Genomic DNA, 22,260 nt, shown 5'->3' with positions numbered 1-22,260 from the left:
TGGATAAAATCATACATAGATAATAGGAGTCAGGCTGTTGCTCTCGCTGGTTATACTTCTAACTACAGAAATATTAGCTCGGGTATACCGCAGGGTTCTCATTTAGGCCCGTTACTTTTTGTATTTTATGTTAATGACATTTCTAGTATTGTGAATGAATCTAATATGCTAATATACGCAGATGACACAAAGATCTTTAAAATTATGCGGAGTGTACACGATTGCTACTCATTACAAGCAGATCTCACTTCTTTCGAGGGATATTGCAAGGGTAATAGCCAATTCTTGAACCCTGATAAGTGTCATGTGATCACTTATACACGCAAGATAAACCCGATCATATCCGCTTATACTATTTCTGGTAAGCCATTAAAAAGAGTTACTGAAGTGCGAGATCTGGGTATTATCCTTGATTCAAAGCTTACTTTTGTACCACACATTGATAACATTCTTAAAAAAGCGTACAAATAATTAGGATTTATATTGAGAATAGGAAAGCCATTTAAAAACACACAAACTCATAAAATTTTGTTTAATAGTTTTGTAAGAAGTAAGTTAGAATTTGCATCCTTTGTTTGGAACCCGTTTTTCAAAATTCATGTTGATCGAATTGAAAGAATCCAAAAGAAATTTACGAAGACCTTACATTATAAAACCGGTAATATATACACTGATTATGACATACCGGCAAACAGACATAGAATTGAAGATCTTGAAAAACGACGTCATTTTATTGATACTGTTATTTTGTACAAAATAATTAATAATATTATGGATTATCCCTCGTTGTTGAAATGTATAAACATAAAAATACCTCGCCCTCAAAAACGCACATGTCATTCAAACGAAATACTTCATGTAAATTCTTGTTCTAGCAGTTATGTAGAAAATAATTTTGTTCGTCGTGCGAGTAAATTTTACAATAATAATTTACATCATGATTATAGTGTAGACATAGCTTCCTGTTCCAGTTTATCAAAATTTAAAAAACAAATAAAAATAATTTTATTTAAATTCTCATAGGATTTATATGATCTTTTAAAGTATGTTTGTATAATTATAATAGACTGTTCGCTATTAAACCAGTTAATTAAGGAAACTCTAGGTCTAGTATCTGTTATTTAATTTAGTAAATCATTTGTAAGACCGTCTGTTTCTGAATAAATAAATAAATAAATAAATAAATAAATAAATAAATAAAAAATAAATCATGTGGCGTCGTACATTATAGCCTCCTATCAATATCTACCAATAAACACAAAAACTATCCCAGCGGAGGAACTCGGGGTAGGTATATAGTACATTCATAGCTGGCAACATATTTGTTTAGTGGCGTCTGTTTTGTTTACAAAATATTTTGCTGTTTTGACGAATGTATTACCTTAAATTAAAAGTTATGAAATAGTATTTAGGTGTGAAATGTGATTTTCTTATCATTATTTTTATTATAAGACGCTTTGAGACACCCTTTCACTACACAGTAAGTCATTTTTCAATTAAATTTCGCGCACTCATTGTCCTGGAAGTTGACAGAATGACACTGACGCGGCGGGAAACGTATGTGGTCATAAAAGATCACATTCAAACTGCTTCATTTCGCTTGGGCCTACTCACGTTCTAAGCATTATTATTCTAAGCTTGGAATAATATGAAATTTGAACAAGAAAGTTGTTGACAATTAAACCAAATATTGTCTTATCTCTTCTGTTAAGTCAAAATTCGGTGAAATGCATGTCAAAATGCAAGGATCAGCAACAGCGCAACCAAAGAGAAGACACAAAAAATCTATCATTGCTGCTCTGTGTATATGTAAGTTTGACGTATTGATACTTCACTTTTCGAATTCGTTCTATAAGACAGGCCGCACACCAAAGTAATTTGCTACACGCAAGCAATGTTTTTATATATATTTACATACAGAATGTCCCAAAGTTATGGGACATGAATGGAAAGTACCTTAAATGTCGTAGATAGGGTATTTTACTGAAAGAAGACTTTGTTATTTTTAAGAGTTAGTAATTCTGCATTCAAAGATTTTCTAAAAATAACTTGCGTCGTATGGGAATCGAACCGACTCAAATGTAAAAAAAACACCCCTACTTTTATGATATGTAGATAAGAGAAAGTAGTCAATTAAGTGGGTATTTTTTGGTAAATTAATTAATTAAATGCCCAAAATGTGATCCCTCCTGTCTTACGCAAATCGCCAATCTTTTAATGAGTCTGACTCGCCCACGTTCTCGTATCGCTTTTAAACTAAAAAAAGCTATGCTATAAAATATTTTAATTATGAAGTAGGTACTTATTTACGAATAAACAAGGCTATCTATGGAATGATAATAACTTTTCGGACGTCGTCGTCGGCAATAAATAACTTTCTTCAAATTTGACTCAAACATTTTACGTTGCTCCTTTCTTTTAAAATACTATGTTACTTAAGAACAGTTATTGGTTTTTGGCCATTCTTTGGATTGACATCATAAAAGTAGGGGTGTTTTTTTACATTTAAGTCGGTCCGGGTCCCAGACGAGGCAAGTAATTTTTAGCAAATCTGTAAATGCAGAATTACTAACTTTTTAAAATAATATAAAGTCTTCTTTCAGTAAAATACCCTATCTACAATATTTAAGGTACTTTCCCTTCATGTCCCATAACTTTGGGACGACCTGTATAGATAGCTTTCATGTAAAACAGTGGTATTGTGTAATCCACTTATTCGAAATCATCGTCAGACGATATAGATACGATTTCAAAATTTAAAAAAAAAATTTAAGTTTTTGCGTGAAATTCAATATGATCTTTAATTATGTAACCCATGGGCGTAAAAATAGTGATATTGTCGCCCTACCACAAACTGCTCTCCGATACATCTGTGTATCTGTTATGCCTGTTTGCATTTAAATACTATATACATTAGCAGGGAAAAAAGCAGCATTTAGGTAGTACTCGACGGTTCTTGTTCAATCCTTAAGCTCGTCAAAGTCAGCTTAACTCGAAAAGTATTTCTTCTACATATTAATGTTGGATCCATACAATATGCATTATAATGACGATAGTAACATGTTCTTATAATTATTAATCAGTGATTTATAAAAATATTTGAATTTGAAAAACACGTAGCTACTACGTAAGACCAACAGATATGTTTGAAGCGTTTAAGCAAAAAGCAATCATATATCGTGAACTATAATGTCAAATAATGTCGAGGACTGCTAAATGTGGCTCGCCTTAAATTTGGTGCCATAATATTTAGCTTAACACAAGTTTATGTCTGGTGTGCGGCCCTGCTTATACATTTTGTAAGAATCAATTGTATACCTACACAATTTATTACTATAATTTGTATAATTTATCTAGATCGGTTACATAATATTTGTCTATTCTTTGTTGTTAAGAAGTTTTTATTTTTTATCAAACATTAAAAGAATGACAGGTGACGTTTGTTTTCTACAAACGTCACCTGTAAGCCTTGAAATGTTTAAAAACTGGTTGTCTACTGATTGTCGAACCGTGCACACGAGCACCAATAAATCTGTTATTATCGAAGACATCCTCGTTTTATTTGTGGAAATTCGAAGTGATATTACATTTCAGAAGTGGGATCAATAAAATCTACTTGTAATTTCCGCGCCAAAGCCATTCTGTGGTGATAAAATATTAAATTGAAGATCTTTTAGTGGCGAAAATATGAATAGTGATTCCGATCGTATGACACCTACTCGTGAACAACGCCGTAGAAGAAAATCTAAGGTTACGAAGTCTAGAAGTCGGAGCAGTAGTCATTCAACGAGACTGAGGCGTGATCGCAGATGTCGAAGTACGACGCGTGGCAACGGACACGTACAGTCCGTTCACCGCATGACGAACATGGTGGCAGTTCACGCGATGAATATTCTGGACGACGTGCGAGGTCATCGAGGGGCCATGGTACACCGAGTATCGGCGCGAGCAGACGGCGATCCAGAAGCATTTCACCGAGACGTACACACGTGAGTCGTTCCGATTTTAATGATAGTACTACGGAGTTATTATTGACAAAATTGATTGAATCTATTTCTAATAACCGTCCGGAAGGAAATAAATTCCCCATGTTAGGAAATGTTATTCCAGAGTTTGGTCCCATGATCAAAGGCCAAACTATTAATTCTTGGCTTAGCAAAGTGGAGGAATGTGCACGATTATATAAGTGGGGTGAAGATCAGATAATTCACTATGCACTTCCTAAACTGAGTAGCGTAGCAAAATCATGGTATCAAACACTGCCGTCAATGTCGTTTTCATGGCCTGAGTGGAAAGTTAAACTGTTAAAATCCTTTCCGCATAGTGATGATTACGCTGAATTGTTGACTGAGATGTTATCCCGAAAAGCTAAATATAATGATTCTTTGGAACTATATTATTATGATAAAATAAACCTTTTGAACCGTTGCGAGATAAAAGGAAAACGTGCAGTGGACTGCTTACTATACGGCATAGAAGATCGATCATTGAGGTTAGGAGCTAAAGCTGCGAAATGTACAGAGCCAGAACAAGTATTGGAAAATTTTCAATCGATCAAACAACAACCACGAGATTCGGAAATCAGGTTAAAGACCTCTAATGACAAGAAACCTACCGTTACAAATGTTAATTTGAATCAAACGACACATTCGAAAGTTAGCCGTCTGCGCGAAAATACAGGACCCGTAGTTTGTTACAACTGTAATGAAACTGGCCATTATAGTTTCAGATGTACTAAGAAAATACTCAAATGTAATATTTGTAATAAATTAGACATTTATCAACTAATTGTTCGAAATTACCAGCTAATGATAATAATAAGTCAGATTCCTCCAAAGAACAATGAACAAGGTTTTATCAAAACTCGACTACACTCTTATTTACATGGATGATGTTCTCATACCAGCGCGAACATTCGAGGAGGGTTTGACTAGGTTGGGAGAGGTCTTAAACGCGATTCGTGACGTAGGGCTTACTCTTAAACTAAGTAAATGTTTCTTCTTTTACGAACAAATTGATTTCTTGGGTTTTGAAGTCAGTGGATCAGGTATACGACCAGGGTCGCGAAAATCGAATGCCGTTGCAAATTTTCCGACACCAAAAAAACGTCCATGAGGTCAGCCGATTTTTAGGTCTCGCCAGTTTTTTTCCGAAGGTTTGTGAAAATCTTTTCCTTAATCGCACGACCTTTAACCGACTTATTAAAAAAACATTTCGACTGGAAGTGGACTGAAGAACATACGAACGCGTTGTAACCCTTAAGAAAATGTTAATGGACAGACCGATTCTTGCGTTGTACGACTCGAAACTGGAGACAGAGTTGCACACCGACGCCTCAAAATATGGCATTGCAGGCATTTTAATGCAGCGTGGTAGTGACGGGCTTTTAAGGCCCGTGGCGTATTATAGTCGGAAAACTACTAGCGATGAACAAAAAAATGTACTCCTATGATTTAGAAACGTTAGCAGTGGTATCATCATTGAATAGATTTCGCGTGTATCTGTTGGGTTTAAAATTTAAAATTATAACTGACTGTAATGCGCTACGGACAGCTATGACTAAACGAGACTTAGTACCGAGAATAGGGCGTTGGTGGATTCAACTCCAGGAATTTGATTGTGAAATCGAGTATAGATCCGGTTTAAAAATGACGCACTTGGACGCCCTCAGTCGCGCTCCGGTAACTGAGCCTGAAGTTACTGCTAGACCTCATGTCATTGATGTGCTTGCTATCGAAGAAAAAGATTGGATCGCGACAGTGCAAAGTACTGATGAATACGTTATGAGAATTAAAGAAATTTTATCAAATAAAGAAACACAGTCTATTGCGGACGTCCACAAAAATTACCAATTAAAAGGCGATCACGTATACAAAATAGTGGACAATGGTGTTAAGTGGCTAGTTCCAAAGTCCGTTTGGTGGCAACTGCTACGAATGAACCACGATGACGTAGGTCACTTCGGCTATGAGAAAACATTAAAAAGACTAAAAAGTTCATTTTGGTTTCCTAAAATGCGTCGATTTACTAAGAAATATGTTGCCGCATGTCTAGAATGCGCTTACCATAAGACACCCGGTGGAGCTAAAGAGAGAATGCTGCATCCCATTCCCAAACCTGATATCCCCTTCCATACCCTGCATGTCGATCACTTCACCTCTCCGCGAACGGGTCGTTCGTTCGCGGAGAGGAAATACATACCTGTTAGTAGTAATCGACTCTTTTACAAAGTTTATAACTATTAAACCGGTCAGAGACACAACGACAACCACGGCTATACGTATATTTAAAGAACATTTCAGTTATTTTGGGGTACCTTCGCGACTAATTACCGACCGCGGAACGTGCTTTACGAGCGCAAAGTTCAAAAGTTTTACATCTCACATGGGTATAAAGCATATTTTAAATGCGGTGGCGACTCCGTGAGCGAACGGTCAGGTGGAGAGGTTCAATCGGACGATATCGGATGCCCTAAGTACCAAATGTCACGGCAAAAATGACAACACTTGGGACGAATATGTCGGCGACGTTCAACTGGGGCTAAATACTATCTAATATAATATACTGAATTGTTATTCGGCTATAAAGTAACGAACGCGTCAGAAAATATATTAAGCGATGTCATTAATGAGACAGTTGAGCGAGTTAGTGGAGATGATATGATAGAGTTAAGAAATAAGACTATGGATAAAATTGAGAAAGAACAGAACATAGACAAAAATCGTTTCGATAAAAGAAGAAAATTACCTAGAAAATATAACATGGGTGACCTTATTAGGATAGAAAGGACGTTGTTCGATAAGGATAGATTAGGGAAATCCAAGAAATTAATACAAAAATTCCATGGGCCCTATAGGATTATCAAAATTTTACCCAATGATCGATTTTCAGTAGAAGACACCCCTCTTACTAAAAAGGGAAGAAAAGATATGAAAACGTAGTCTCAATCGATAAGATACACCCATGGTTAAATTTTAAAGGAGTAGATAGCGAAAACGACAGTGACGAGGATGATTGTAATAATACTTTAAATAATGATGTAAATAAAGATGATGTACATAGACCGAACAGTGATTCTAATTAAGAACTCAACTAAAATTTATTGATTAGTTTATAAATAGATTGAGATAGATTATACATGTTTATTTTATGATGGTATGGGTCACGAGTGAACAGTGCATAACGTAACGATCACAGATCGCGACAGACTATACTAGAATCTGATTATCGCGGCTATTAACAACGAAAAATTAAAAACAAAAATGAAAGAGAGCGATAGTTTTCATTATACATGTGTAATCACTGAAAGCATAGGTTGTGAGCAGTTAGTGCTTCACGCATAGATAACTGCAGATCACGACAGACTGTGCGCGATTGCGAAAAGGGATTATGACCGTGATTGAGATATGTTCTGAGCGGACAGTGCCTCTTAATTGCACAGATGTTCGCAGATCAGAACTATAGAATAATAAGTAGAAAGTGAATGAATTGATAAAAGTGAATGAATTGATTTAACAAAAATGAAAGAGAGCGATAGTTTTCATTATACATGTGTAATCACTGAAAGCATAGGTTGTGAGCAGTTAGTGCTTCACGCATAGATAACTGCAGATCACGACAGACTGTGCGCGATTGCGAAAAGGGATTGTGACCGTGATTGAGATATGTTCTGAGCGGACAGTGCCTCTTAATTGCACAGATGTTCGCAGATCAGAACTATAGAATAATAAGTAGAAAGTGAATGAATTGATAAAAGTGAATGAATTGATTTAACAAAAATGAAAGAGAGCGATAGTTTTCATTATACATGTGTAATCACTGAAAGCATAGGTTGTGAGCAGTTAGTGCTTCACGCATAGATAACTGCAGATCACGACAGACTGTGCGCGATTGCGAAAAGGGATTGTGACCGTGATTGAGATATGTTCTGAGCGGACAGTGCCTCTTAATTGCACAGATGTTCGCAGATCAGAACTATAGAATAATAAGTAGAAAGGGAATGAATTAATATATGAATATGAAGTGTTATACTATTTGATTGTAACTATTAGGATACTGAATAAATTAATTAATGTAAGTTAATATATTTAATTATTATGTTATATAGTGTAATTTCAAATAAAATAATATCAAAATATGTTGTAAACCATATGCGAGTATTTATATATATATTAAGTTTCAAATCAAAGTAGAAAGTATGAGAACGAAACTCTAAAAGTGCGAGGACTCACTTTAATAGGATGGCCGATTGTAAGAATCAATTGTATACCTACACAATTTATTACTATAATTTGTATAATTTATCTAGATCGGTTACATAATATTTGTCTATTCTTTGTTGTTAAGAAGTTTTTATTTTTTATCAAACATTAAAAGAATGACAGGTGACGTTTGTTTTCTACAAACGTCACCTGTAAGCCTTGAAATGTTTAAAAACTGGTTGTCAACTGATTGTCGAACCGTGCACACGAGCACCAATAAATCTGTTATTATCGAAGACATCCTCGTTTTATTTGTGGAAATTCGAAGTGATATTACAATTTGTTCCACAATTATACAAAGTATAGTTATATTCTGTATAGATTGAGAATAAAATAGGAATATTTCATGAAAAATAAACGCAGTATTACTCTGATAATATAACAATTCTTCTGTTTTTGTCAAGATATTCGGTTTGGCAACATGACGTATCGTTGAATTTTTTTTTAGATTCTCTAAAAAGTATTTTATGCTATTTTTATATAAATAAAACTTATTACACATTTGTAAAAAACAGAATTATTAAACAGTATTATGATAGCCAGACACAAATTCTGCATTTAATAATTATTTCTGACTGTATGTATGTCCTATATTATGCTAGTGAAAATAAATATAAGTGTGTTCGTAAAAGCGCAAATTATTGGCTTCAATATAATTAATATTAAATTTTTTGCTGTAACTTTGTGATTTACCAATGTATACTTATTAACTGAAATAGGCATCTTCTATATATTAATAATAATAAATAATTGTGTATTGGTATGCATATTCGTTATATTTTCGTATTAATAGCATAATACAAGTAATATTATAATTAGATTTAATATATCTCACCATGTAAATAAAATAAACAACACTGTTTAGACACACACCGAAAATGCCGAACATTGTGCAGATCTGAATTTTTGTTTAAAGATGCTGTTTTAGTAATAAAAATAAATTTTAATTGATTAAATAGAGACAAGAAACTGCAATCAGTGAAAGCTCATAATATTTTTTGGAGATATCAAAATTATTATGAAGTGTTTAGTCATATTTAGAGACTTTTTAGTCTTTTGAGGTTCAATTCAGATTACTATTCCACAAAAGGATTCTGCGAGGTAAATGTATCTAGTGACACATGCAGGGAGTGGAATTTCGCATTTTTGTGTAATTTCTAGTGGTATCTGCTATTGGTATTAACTTTAACAACTCCTCTAAGTACTCCCAGTGATACATGAGTTGATGTGAGGCCAAAATTTTGCCATATATAAATAATTGCGTAGTTTGTGAAGTGAGGTAATATGTTTTTTTTTATGGAATAGTAGGACAAACGAGCGTACGGATCACCTTTTGTTAAGTGATCCGCCGCCCACATTCTCCCCGTGATAAATGCGGTAGTAGACACAAAATGAAGTGACGTCTCTACGCAACGACAAGTGATCCAGCCGTTCACAGAGCACTGGGTCCCCGACAATTCAAGCTGCCCTGCGTTGCACGCGTCAAATGGATCGAGCTGATACTGGGACCAGAGATGACAGCAATACTCCATATGTGGCTTTTTTATGAAAATAAGGGACGAGACGAGCAGGACGTTCAGCTGATGGTTATTGATACGCCCTGCCCATTACAATGCAGTGCCGTTTAGAAAGCATGAATAAACCCAAAAATTCTGAGCGGTACTAATACTGCGCTCGTCACCTTGAGACATAAGATGTTAGGTCTCATTTGCCCAGTAATTTCACTAGCTACGGCGCCCTTCAGACTGAAACACAGTAATGCTTACACATTTCTTCTTCATGGGAGAAATAGGTGCCGAAATCTAGCCGGCATCCTGTGCAAAGGAGCCTCCCACTGAGGAGGAGAATGTGGGCCAAATTGAATTCCTATTGCCATGCTCTATTTATGACACTCAGCTTCTTTGAAGCCAATTTGGCTTTGCCCTCCAGATGACCACGGAATTGATTGCCAATTCCGCGCTAGAGATTTCCACACCTAGTATTCCGATACTAGGCGAGCCTTTAAGGGAAGTGTTGTCGAAGAGCGGTGATACGACAAATCGTTTACTTTTAGTGGTATACTCGCAAACTTTAGTTTTCTGGGGATTAAATTGGACAAGGTTCATTTAACCCCATTCCGCGACCTTCTCAAGAGAGAACTCGATAGAAGGCATAAGTTTCTCCTGGCTCTGGTCGACGATTTCCCGAGAGACCTGCATGGCCCGTGAACATGGCATCAGTGCTATCTCGCCTCATTGAGCACAGCAGACATTTTTTAAAACTTCTCTTCCAAATGACCACGAAACTGAACGACACTCGAACGACGCCTAGTAGGTATGACAATATGGCTGTGGTAATTAGGTGCTACTAGTACCCAAAACTATTCTGTAATCGAGGAGATACGATTCTGTATGTAATACGTGTGAACATACCAACCTGACTAATAAATCATTGATACCTACAGCAAATCACGAACATAAAATCGATTTATTTCGTTATAAGTACAAAGATTTTTCTCGTTTTTTAAGGGCATTGAATTTTTCTTTTTCTCCATTTCTATCGATAACGCTTAATTCAATTGTAGTTAAAATAGTACGAGGGCGGCACTGAAAATTTCGGGAATCAAGGAAGTGACACAACATTACTATTTAAAAATGTATTTATTGCTTTTCGAAGTATACTCCGCGAAATTTGACACATTTTTGCTTACGATGGAACTAATCATTAAAGCAACCATTCCATTCGGAATTTGGGGTCTCCAAAATGGCCGTTTTGTAGGCGTCCACAGCTTCTTCAGGTGATGAAAATCTCTGACCACGCAATTTATTCTTTATTTTAGGGAAAGTATAGAAATCATTACGGCTTAGGTCGGGACTGTACGGCGGATGGTCTAATAATTCTGTTTTCTTGCTCTAAAAACTCTTTTGTTCTGTGCGCGGTGTGAGAACTCGCATTGTCGTGATGGAGGATGATGCGGCGGTTGTAGTTCTCTTTAGGGAGTTCAGAAACGACCTGTGGCAAACAAATGCTAATACCATTCTGCACTAACCGTACTTTGTCCCTCAAGAGGAATAGTCGCAACATGGCCGACTTTGGAGACAAACGTGGCCACCATTTTTTTTGCAACACTCCGTGAACGAACAATTTTTGTTGGCTTTAACTCATTTTCGAACACCCAAACTCGTGACTGGTTTTATGTTTCGGGTTCGTACGCATATATCCAGGATTCTTCACCTGATACGATGTTGTAAACAGTATTTGAGGATCCTGCGTGGAATCTTTCGAGAGTTCTGACGCACCAAGCAACGCGAGCCGCTTTTTGCTCTTCATAGAGCAAATGCGGTATCCATCGGGCAAACAACTTTTTTACACCTAATTGTTCATGCAAGATTATTTGTATTTGACTCATACCATTGTCTAAAGTTGCCTGAATTCCGCGGTGTGTCACATGTCGATCTTCCTCAATTAGCTTACGCACAGCATCAACGTTTTCTTTGGTGACTGCAGTTTTTGGACGACCTTGACGGGGATCATCACTGAGCTTGACACATCCACGTTGAAATTCGGGAAACTAGTGATAAATTGTGGTTTTGGATGGGGCTGTATCACCAAATGCAGAAATAATCCGGTCAATACACTGTTTTTGTGTTAAACCACTTCGAAAGTCATAATAAATCATCGCTCTAGAATTTTCTCGACGACTTAACAAGTTTGAAAAGACCTTGTGACAAGACCGAGAATCTTTTTCGAAATAAATAAATGGTATTCGCTTTTTGAAACCAAGGAGTTTTTAATTAAAAAGAAATTAATATGACAGGAACAGTGGAAATATTCCATTCCTGATACTTTTAGTGCAGCCTATGTAACACGTATGAAAATACATGTAAACGAACTCAAACTGTTATTTTCATAGTTATACTAGACTTAAACAAGGGTCGCTATGAGAATAACATCAGAATGATCATTGTAGATATACAGTCTACCATATACGAGGTATAATTTATTCTTATTTTATTAGTAGACATTTTGCTTATGTCTAGTTTGTTTGGAGGAACAACGTTTCCCGCGTTTATTTGCAAGGCTGCATGACATTCGGAAAACTTCACAATAATTATTGTATTGACACTGTTGTCAGCGATATCCATTGATGAAAAACAATACAGAGACAAAGCTTCTTAAGAGAAATTTACATACATGGGTAACATCCTAGCTAGTAATTAATAAGGAGTTATCTCGTAAGGTGACAATCATCACTGTAGTAACAGGTCGTAATAAAAACGTGATTCGATAACAACACTAAACTTAATACAAAATTTCGTGACCGTGCTACTAACCGTTGAAAAGTTCCCTATTGAAGAGATAATCCTGGCTGCAAGGTCAGATTATTTATAATATCATATTATTGCATTCTCACCGAAGTTATGTAGGGGTACAAAAGTTTAGCTCAATTAGATATCGGGAATTGTTATAAACGAGAGTTTGAATTAAAACACATATTTACATAAAGGGATAGTCACCATAATATGATGTATTTTTATTTTTCTCGTATTATATTTTATACATACAATACATTAATCAACCATATTAATGATATTATCATATGACTTTCTATGTTAAAATGTTCAAGCTTGCAATAAATAGTGTATGGCGTTAATTCTTATGGTTCTTCGGTTACGCCGCGTATGCTACAAGAACAAGCGACCAGTGGACACTCACACATGCCCCGGATCATTGTAGAAGTACAACCGTTTATCGTGGTTGTAAGAAGCTTAGTCTCTGGACCTTTTTTTACTCATGTGGCGATATAGTCAGTATAATACTATTTTCAGTTTATTTGTAAGCATTTTGCATAGTCTTGTTTTATACTCAAGAATAACTTTATACCACGTTTATTGGTAAGGCTGTAAAAATAAATTATATGGCAAAGCAACGTTTGCCGGGTGAGCTGGTATTATCATATTTAGGTCTTAGGATATAGTTTATTATTTTACCTACACGTTGTAGCTAGGTAGAGATTTGGCTAAAGGACCCACCTTCCACTAATCGATGCATAAACACGAAAAAAACCTATTGATAACATAGATAAAATGTTGTGCTTATCTTAATTACTTTTAGTTTTCGGTGGTCGGCGGTGGGTGGTCGGTGGGGGCAGCTACTTACAATGGGCCGGCTCAGGCGAGAGAGTGGACAGCAGGAGCAACGTCGAACTCCACGCCACTCTGCCAAACATTTTGTTTCTTCCTTATTCACTTATTCTTTACATACACATCGATTTTACATCAATGTAGCTATAAAACACATCAAAATAAACTCTTGCTTTAGTGTCATCGCATCACTCACTAACGCCATGTAGATTGTCATGTTTTATAAATACGTGGAAATCTTATTATTCTTCTGGCAAATAAATGAGTTAAGTATTTAATTCGCGGTTGTCGGTTGTACACTTACAATATTCTAGAAACATTTTCAATATTCTAAGGTTGTGCATCTTTTTCTGAATTACAGAGAACTTGAACGCAATGAGATTCAGCTAGTTTCATCCTCGCTAATGCTTGTTCAATACAATAAGAATAGCATAATAAAAGAAAGGATGAACTGGCCATTTAACGGCGACAATAGATGTGAATATTCAAGAAATAGTAGTAATTGTTGGTGCTTGGACCTACTTATCTCGATATGTAGTTATGCTTCACTGAATGAAAGATTTGCAGGTAGTATACATATAGAATATATTACGTAATATATATAATAATATAGGTATATGTAATTAGTATCCATCCGTGCATTTTTATACAGTCTAATTCTAGTTACGATCATTGTTATTCTTGGAATCGGTGTCATTCCGCCGCGACTCGCTCTTGCCTCTCTCCTCCTTACAACTCAAGCACATCTCACCTATTAGTTACAAACCTATCTTGGATGACACCGACTCCAAAAATGACAATAATCGTAACTAGAATTAGATTAATTAATTGGATTGTATAAAAATACGCAAAAAATTATTTTTATACTTTTTGGTGCATATCTATGGATGCATGGTTTTGGAATAGTGTTTTTGAAGTCGGTTGTGTTTTTGTTAATTTTTTTTTTCAATGAATTTGTGAAGTTCCTTTCCAATAAAAAAAGAATCATCGAAATCGATTTTCGCGATATTGAGTTATTCGTAAATTTATCATCCACTTTGCTATACCTATGTATAGCAAATTTAAGACTTTTATAGTTTTCTTATGGATTCTACTGTCAGATCTAGACCAAAATACAATGGGACCACACGGGAAGCACCAGCTTTCAAATAAAAAAAGAATTATCAAAATCGGTTCATCCAGTCGAAAGTTTTGTGGTAACAGACATAAAAAAAACATACCGACGAATTGAGAACCTCCTCCTTTTTTGAAGTCGGTTAAAAAAGACTAAATTTAGTTAAAAATTGTATGAAAATAAATAACAAGTTGATGTCCAACAATTAACATTATTTTATTTTACGGAATAACTTAAAAAAATACAGTTGACATGTCCGGGTTTTAAGCTCCCAAATCCGGGGTTTTCACGCTTCTTCTGGTTGCCAAATATCAGAGATGGCAACCCTACTCGAGCACAACACTGTCACAGTGACTGACAGCTTCATCGACTCATCGGTTACTGACGCGGAGCTCGAGAGACAGAGCCACGCCGGCGCCGTGTGAACGAGTGCTAACGACGAAAACTATTTCACTCGGTTTTGCAAAATAAGTTTTTAAATAGTTTTAAGCGTAATGTTATAATTGTGGGTGATCTTATTTTAAAATGCGCGCCAACCATTTAAAAGTTACTTTTGTTATTTTCTATCTTTTTTTTTAAGTTTTCGAAAAAAATGCTCACTCAAAGACGTAAACAAAATAGCAAATTATTGTCACGGTGGAATGTTAGATGTTATTTTGATGCGGGAGGGCTATTGTGAACGGTAAATACCAGGGTGACAGTTTTACGGGAGCTGCAGACTGTGGCACTTGCCAGGTAAGTGTGTATTCTACCGATATTCCCCAATTAAATACAGCAAAAGCCAATCATGAACACACTTCTCATAATAGCAACTATGTAAACATATTTAAATTCACATCTCAGGATATTCTCTATAGAGTATTAATAAATTAAAATCTTCCGTCTTCTTCAGAGTACCACCCTTTGTCTTTAAGGACATAACTCTTCATTAAAGACATGCATTGGTTCCCCTTTATGTCATATATTTAACTTATCTTTGAGAACAACTTGCTAATGGAATACAACGCGTGTAATGCCTATACCACAGTAGACATATGTATCAGTATGGAAACTAAGCCTTGTTGATAAAATACTTACCTACATGTGCGTACACTCTATTGAAGCAATAGGGTTGTCAGGTTTTTTTCTAACCGACTTTAAAAAGGGAGTTTTCGGAATAGTTCCTTATGGGGCGTTGCGGAGCGTAAAAAAGTAAAAAGCGTAAGATTTTTATGTATAGTGTATGTATGATAGCTATACAGTGTATAATGCAATATTAAAGTCAACATGATGACTGTTATGCAATATTTTAAACAACATTTTATTCAATGTTTTTCTTGGAAATATTTTTTTGAAATATTGACGGCAAACTTTGATATATTTGTTTTTAAATTTTGTCCGTTGAAGTTTCAATTCTACCATAGTCTTAAGAAACTCTTCCCTGCAGTCATCCCACGAACATTTCTAGACGGGGCAATCATTGTTTTCGTGAGTGTCAATTAAGAACAACTAACATCTATTTCGAGATAGAAGATGGTGGATATGACGTTTTAAATAAAATCCATATAGGTATCATTTTCAAGCTTTTCGGGAGTGTCAATAACGAATATGACATCTATTTTGAAATCCAAGATGTGACATCTTCAATAAAATCAATATGGGTATCATTTTTGAGATTTTCGGGAGTGTGGGTGAACACAATATTATTTTAAAAGTCGAGCATTATCGGCATCAACACCCTGGAGAATCATGAAAGCAACACTCATGATAAAAACGTTGATAATTTCATGTAGCTGCAACTTGGATTTACATTCTGACAGGACTATAAGTTTGAGCACCCTCAAAAACCATGAAAACGACACCCATGATGCTAAAATTGTCAATTTCATGCAGCCACCATCTTGGATTTACAGTCTGACACCACCATCTATTTCAGCACTCTCAAAAACCATGAAAACGACACGCGTGATGAAAAAGTTGATAATTTTTTGCAGCTGCCTGGTTCATTTTGACAGCACTAGCTGGTATTGGTTTCAACACCCACGAAAACCATGACAAAACACATGTAGGTAAAAAATTTTGTCCAAAATTAGTAAACATAAAAAAAACACCCTAGAAAACTTGATAATAAATATTGCAGCCGCCATCTTAGTGTACATTGTGAATAGTTATGTTCACGAATTTATTATAATCGATCTCACGGACCTATAATTCGAATAAATAGTAATAATATTAATTATAAAATTTAACAAAAAAACAACCGACTTCAAAAGCACTATTCCAAAACAATAAATATAATATGCACTAAAAGTATAAAAATAATTGCGTATTTTTATACAACCTAATTCTAGATACGATTATTGTAATTTTTGGAATCGGTGTCCTTCCGCCGCGACCCGCTCTCGCCTCTCACCTCCTCACGACTTCAAATTGCCGAGTTCAAATAGCCGTTTACCACGCAATACGCCAGCATTTTTAAAAATATCGCGGAAACAAATAACAACGTGACACTCGACTCGTATTGACCGCGAAAACCGCTTAGGGGCCTCGTCGATGCGCATGTTTGTGTGAGTGTGTCATTTCGAACGTTTGTAGGTAGTTTCCGTACTGGTACATGTGTCTACTGTGCCTATACCGAAGAGTTCTGATAAATCCGATGTTGAAAGTTATTGAGCCATAGAAATTCTATCTTCACCAGCTAAAATATTTCAAAATTTTCTCCACAGACTAATTTATTTACAGGTAGATAAACTTCTTAATAATGCTTAGCATTTCAGTTTAAGGTTCCGAAGGTCAACACAAATAGGTACTTAATTTTAGAAATGTAGAAGAGGTGCTTTACTTTGATTTCCGTAGAGCCTTCGAGAGGGTAAATAACGACATCCTGCTTGCTTAACTTTGTGCTAAAGGATTCTGTCCAAAGCTTCTTAATCTCTTGTCTGACTATCTCCGTGATCGGCAGCAGTTCGTTAGACGTGGAATTTATGAATTGAACTCTTACTATACCCGCTCTGGGTTGAATCCTAGGGCCTTTATTTAAAAAATAATGGTAAATGACTTACCTGAGATTCCCAAATATGCGCAGTGTCTCCTTTACGCGGATGACCTAAAATTGTATGCGAGCATCCAAAACGAGGCGCAATGTGAGGTTATTCAGGCTGACATACACACATCAAAAAAGTCTAAGCAACATGCACAAATTTAAATTTTAGGATGGTGTTTCACATTATAACGTTGTATTTTATTTTTAAAATAATATTTTTAGGGTCCTATGATGTAAAAATAACAGCTGTTGTCTTTATAAGTTCTTTTAATAACAGGAATTAACAATATTAGAATATACTGCAGAAACTAATGTCCATCTGCAACTAAAAATTTTTTTAACAAAATGAAATTTCTTAAGAAAATGAATTTATTGTGAAAGAATAGGATAGTTTAATACAAAGTATGGCCTCTGCTATTCAGAACTTGTCGGCAACGATTATTCATTGAATTAATGAGACTGTTTATGTCATCTTGCTCCTTCGCATCTTGTATTCGCTCCCAATGGAATTGTAGCAAATCCTTTAGCTGTTGGATTGTTGTCACTCCGTCCAAGTCCTTCAAAACACGTCTCTGGAGCATGTCCCATTTGTGCTTGATCGCGACTCATCGAAAAAAATAATTTTATCCCATTGTTCCTGGGTCCATGTTCTGCGTTCTCAAGACCATTAATTTCGTCGAGCGCGATTCCGGCGTATCGGTGGGCACCTAATTGGGCGTCGAGCTCGTAGGCCGTATTCATGCAGTCGATTTCGCACAGTTTGGGGACTTACATCAACACCACTTGAATTTTGTAGCCTCAAACATATCTCTCGAGCGGTTAGCATCGGCTGGCGTCTTGCAGTCAGTTGTATGTACCGGTCTTGCCGAGTGGTTGTACTCCTTTTACGGCCTGAATGCTGTTCAGCGGGTTCCCTTGTATTATTGTAGCGCTGCCAAACACGACAAATAACACTTCTATGAATGCCAAAATGCCGATATATCTGAGATTGTTTACTTCCCGTTTGCAACATCCCTACAACTCTTTGCACTTCATTTGCCGTCAAATGACGTCGCTCCATGACGTAAAGAATATCTAATAATTCAATTTTGTCGCTGACTTTATTTAAATTGTTGGTAAAATTATAAAATCAAGACTAAACGTAGCAATAAAATTACGCACTTAAATTCAAACAAATTTTCTTTCATTTAATTTTATGAAAAAAACAAAACATAATCGAAATGTTTTTTACAACCAGTCAGTAAGTCATCAATAAAAAAAAAGTTTACATACCTATGCACTTTGAGCGTATAAAGACTTAGAAATTAATTAATATAAATGGTAAATTTGTAATATCATGCATGTTGCTTAGACTTTTTTGATGTGTGTAGACGCTGTTTATCAATGGGGTGTGCATAATAAAATAGAATTTAATTCAACTAAATGCTATAAAGTCACTTTTTGTCGAATGCTACAACTATACTATATACTAATACTACAATAAGTAGACAAATGCCAATGAAAGATCTGGGTGTGACATTTAACCAAAAGCTTACCTTCCTCGACCATATTATAACAGTCACTCTATAGTCATTTATGAGACTATGGTTCAAAAAGCATTTTTGCGTTACCTGTATAAGCGGAAACTGGGTTACTACCCGTACTTGTATCCCCGGCGGCGCATCTCATAGGTTGCTTCGGATACAACACTCTAGAAACCAGAGAGGCTCTCGACCAAGCAACTACCTTACTTAAAGTTAGTCGGGGCTTAATAGATGATATTTATTATAAGCTGGTTCCATTGTATATATCTGACAATTAACTATTATATATTTGTGTTAAATATAAGTGCCCAATAGAAATGATTCTCATGTATGTTGTATGCACGTATAAGTGACTCATACGTTGGAACTATTTTCGTACAATATTATGTATCTGTTGTTGGAGCACCTTTAAATAGATAAATCCCTGTTTTAAAGGACTGCAGTAGCTCTGCTAGCCAGTCTAAGCGATGTTGTCGCGACGTTTTGTCAAATCGCTGCTATAAAGTAAAAAATAAATAAAAATATATTTATTAACATTATTTAAAACAAACATTAACATAATTTGTCCTAGCGTACTCCGTTAATCAATTAATGCTTGTATAGAAAGACACCGCTATTCCTCCATAATTATTGTTAATGTTAGATACACTGCTACACAACATTGATACAATACAATTCCACGACACGCCACAAGTTATCATCCTCACCATCTGGATGTGTGGCGGTCCTCCAAAGTGCGGTATTCAAGGAGCTTTCTTCCACGTACTACAAAGCTGTGGAATGAACTTCCTTGTGCGGTGTTTCCGGGACGATACGACATGGGTACCTTCAAAAAAAGCGCGTACACCTTCCTTAAAGGCCGGCAACGCTCCTGTGATTCCTCTGGTGTTGCAATAGATTGTGGGCGTCGGTGATCACTTAACAACAGGTGACCCGTACGCTCGTTTGTCCTCCTATTCCATAAAAAAAATACATAAGTTGATGACAAGCTGTTAATGTAATTTGAACTCTACATAATTAAGCTCAATAACTTATTTATCAAATCTTTATGGTGATCTCATTTCTCAATCGTCTTTAGGAGGACGAATTTTTATTTTTGTATTTAATTTAGATTCAGGATTGATTTATGAGTTTTTCAAATAAAATCCGGATATTCTTTAATTACCGTTCGAATATTGAGAGCGGCCGTTAGTTCGTTCAGTGCATTAAAGTAACTAAGATGTAAGTCAAAAGAAACGCACCGATATATATATAATACAAAATGATTTGATTTAACAATTGTTTGTTACAATTACAATTGACTGGTATGCTAGCACTAGGTGGGGCGGGTCGGGTCTCGCAGCTCGTCGGGTAACGCGTGTGTCCGCAGCCCGCGCTCCAACAGAGCATCTGCCATGGCGCCCGCGTCGCCACACCACGCCGCGCCACGCACGTGCAGCCACTGCGAACCATACCACACCTCATATACGTCATATACATTATACTACATTACTTAATCAAACTACATTACATTACAAATAATATATCACACCACAAATAAGAAGAATTTATGTATGTTTAAGTAAGTATATTGTATTAAATATATCATTGTCTTGTAACCCATAAAACACAGACTATATATGCTTAACTTGGGGCAAGATAATTTGTGTAAAAAGTGTGTCAATATTATTATTATTATAAAAAAATAGAAAAAACTTAAACATACTACTATTTACCATAACAAACTACATATAACAATACCCTTGTGAAATTCTTCTTAGAGAAGAGGTCAAAACTATGATTAAAAGTGAGATTAATCTGGTCTTGCCCATACTAATGGAAGAGTTGCTAGATACACTTAAGAATGAATTTACTGAATCGACAGACTTCTTGAACCACCAACAATGTGATCTCAAGAAAATCATTTCCGACAAAAATGAAATCATTAAGGACTAAGAACCTGAACAAAGCCGTTTAATGTCTGAGTGTAATGAGATACAAAATCGCTTAATTACTTTCGAGAAAATTTCTCGTGATAATAACCTGGAAGTGCAAAATGTCCCTGAAAAGAAAAACGAAAATCTCCAAGCTATCTTCTTGACATTATGTAAGGAATTGCAAATAAATTTGGATGACAATGATATTCGAGCGTGTCGTCGCGTTGCCAAAATTAACGCTACATCCAATCGACCACGCAATATTCTTATAACACTGTCTTAGCCAGGTCAAAGGGTCACAGTATTGTCTGCTGTGCATCGCTTCAATAAAAGTCACACACAAAATAAGCTGAACACTACTCAAATGGGAATCCCTGGTAAGTGCTATGTATATGTCTCTGAACATATCACCTAAAATAAAGTTATTACACTCGGCGGCTAGAAAATTTCGTATAGGAAAAGGTAATAAATAGTTTTGGGTAAACCATGGCTATATCTATTTCCGGAAAAAAGATGACTCACATGCCATTAGAGTAAAAAAATTTGATTTTCTTAAAAATTTAGAGTGATTGAGCGCAACGTGCTTTAATTAAAATTATGTTTTTCAAGGAAGGCCGCAACCCACGCATAGCATCTATTCTGACAGTAACTTAATGACAGTTAGAAAGTTGTATATAATACATAAAACTATTCCTTATAATAGTACATTACTAAATAAGAGAATTAAACACTGTTGCTCATGTACCTCACACCAAAACAACGTTTGCAAGTACACAGTATGAAAAACATGCGGCCTTACTGTATAACAAAATAAAATAAACAATATATATGAAAAATCATACTATTTTTAATATGTTATTATTGTTAGTAGATTTCTTTCCTTTAGTTAATTAATTATATTTATGGTAAGGTAAGGTTAAGGTCAACTTATTTATTATTACACCTTATTATTATGTTTTTGCTATGGAAGAGCGGGGCCTCCTACTTACAGGCAACTCTTTGCTTAAAAGGCGACCCCAACACTGATTGTATTTTGTTGTAATAAATAAATATTTGTATTTGATTACGATTTTATCTCTTCTTTTTTGTATAAACTCAATGATTTTTTGTCTACATACTTGGATGATAATAATATAAAGATTTAAAAATGGTACTAATATACAAGACGTTGATAGAATAAGAACTAAAATTTCAGAATTTTACTTAAATATTCTTAATGCCAGCTTTGTATGTCTTACAGAAACAAATCTTAATAATAGCGTTTTCGACGGTGAGCTGTTGGACGAGAGGTATGGATGTAT

The 22,260-nt window shown here is 35.5% G+C and overlaps 3 protein-coding genes across 3 annotated transcripts in view; 1 reads left to right on the top strand and 2 right to left on the bottom strand.

The window, feature by feature from the left end:
• Window positions 1-13,566, bottom strand: part of LOC126973980 (uncharacterized) — a 74,519-nt gene extending 60,953 nt beyond the window's left edge. Inside the window, exon 1 of the mRNA XM_050821328.1 lies at window positions 13,401-13,566. Within this exon, the coding sequence (XP_050677285.1) occupies window positions 13,401-13,470 (70 nt within the window). The 5' untranslated portion in view covers window positions 13,471-13,566. The remainder of the gene's footprint in view (window positions 1-13,400) is intronic.
• Window positions 3,301-6,146, top strand: LOC126974117 (uncharacterized). Its single transcript, XM_050821539.1, has one exon. It carries the CDS (start codon window positions 3,810-3,812, stop codon window positions 4,890-4,892), a length of 1,083 nt encoding a protein of 360 aa, XP_050677496.1. The 5' UTR covers window positions 3,301-3,809; the 3' UTR covers window positions 4,893-6,146.
• Window positions 13,567-20,287: 6,721 nt separating the features above from the next.
• The window catches only part of LOC126973993 (uncharacterized), a 141,646-nt gene continuing 139,673 nt past the window's right edge, over window positions 20,288-22,260 (bottom strand). The window contains exon 12 of the mRNA XM_050821342.1: window positions 20,288-20,484. Within this exon, the coding sequence (XP_050677299.1) occupies window positions 20,359-20,484 (126 nt within the window). The 3' untranslated portion in view covers window positions 20,288-20,358. The remainder of the gene's footprint in view (window positions 20,485-22,260) is intronic.

Source organism: Leptidea sinapis, chromosome 31 (genome assembly GCF_905404315.1).
Source record: "Leptidea sinapis chromosome 31, ilLepSina1.1, whole genome shotgun sequence".
NCBI classification, from domain to species: Eukaryota; Metazoa; Arthropoda; class Insecta; order Lepidoptera; family Pieridae; genus Leptidea; species Leptidea sinapis.
Note: the sequence above shows the minus strand (reverse complement) of the source record. Positions and strands in the feature narration are given on the sequence as shown.

Bases quoted from the DNA above. Each gene is read 5' to 3' on its own strand.
- LOC126974117 (XM_050821539.1), top strand. From the start codon at position 3,810: ATGTCGAAGTACGACGCGTGGCAACGGACACGTACAGTCCGTTCACCG.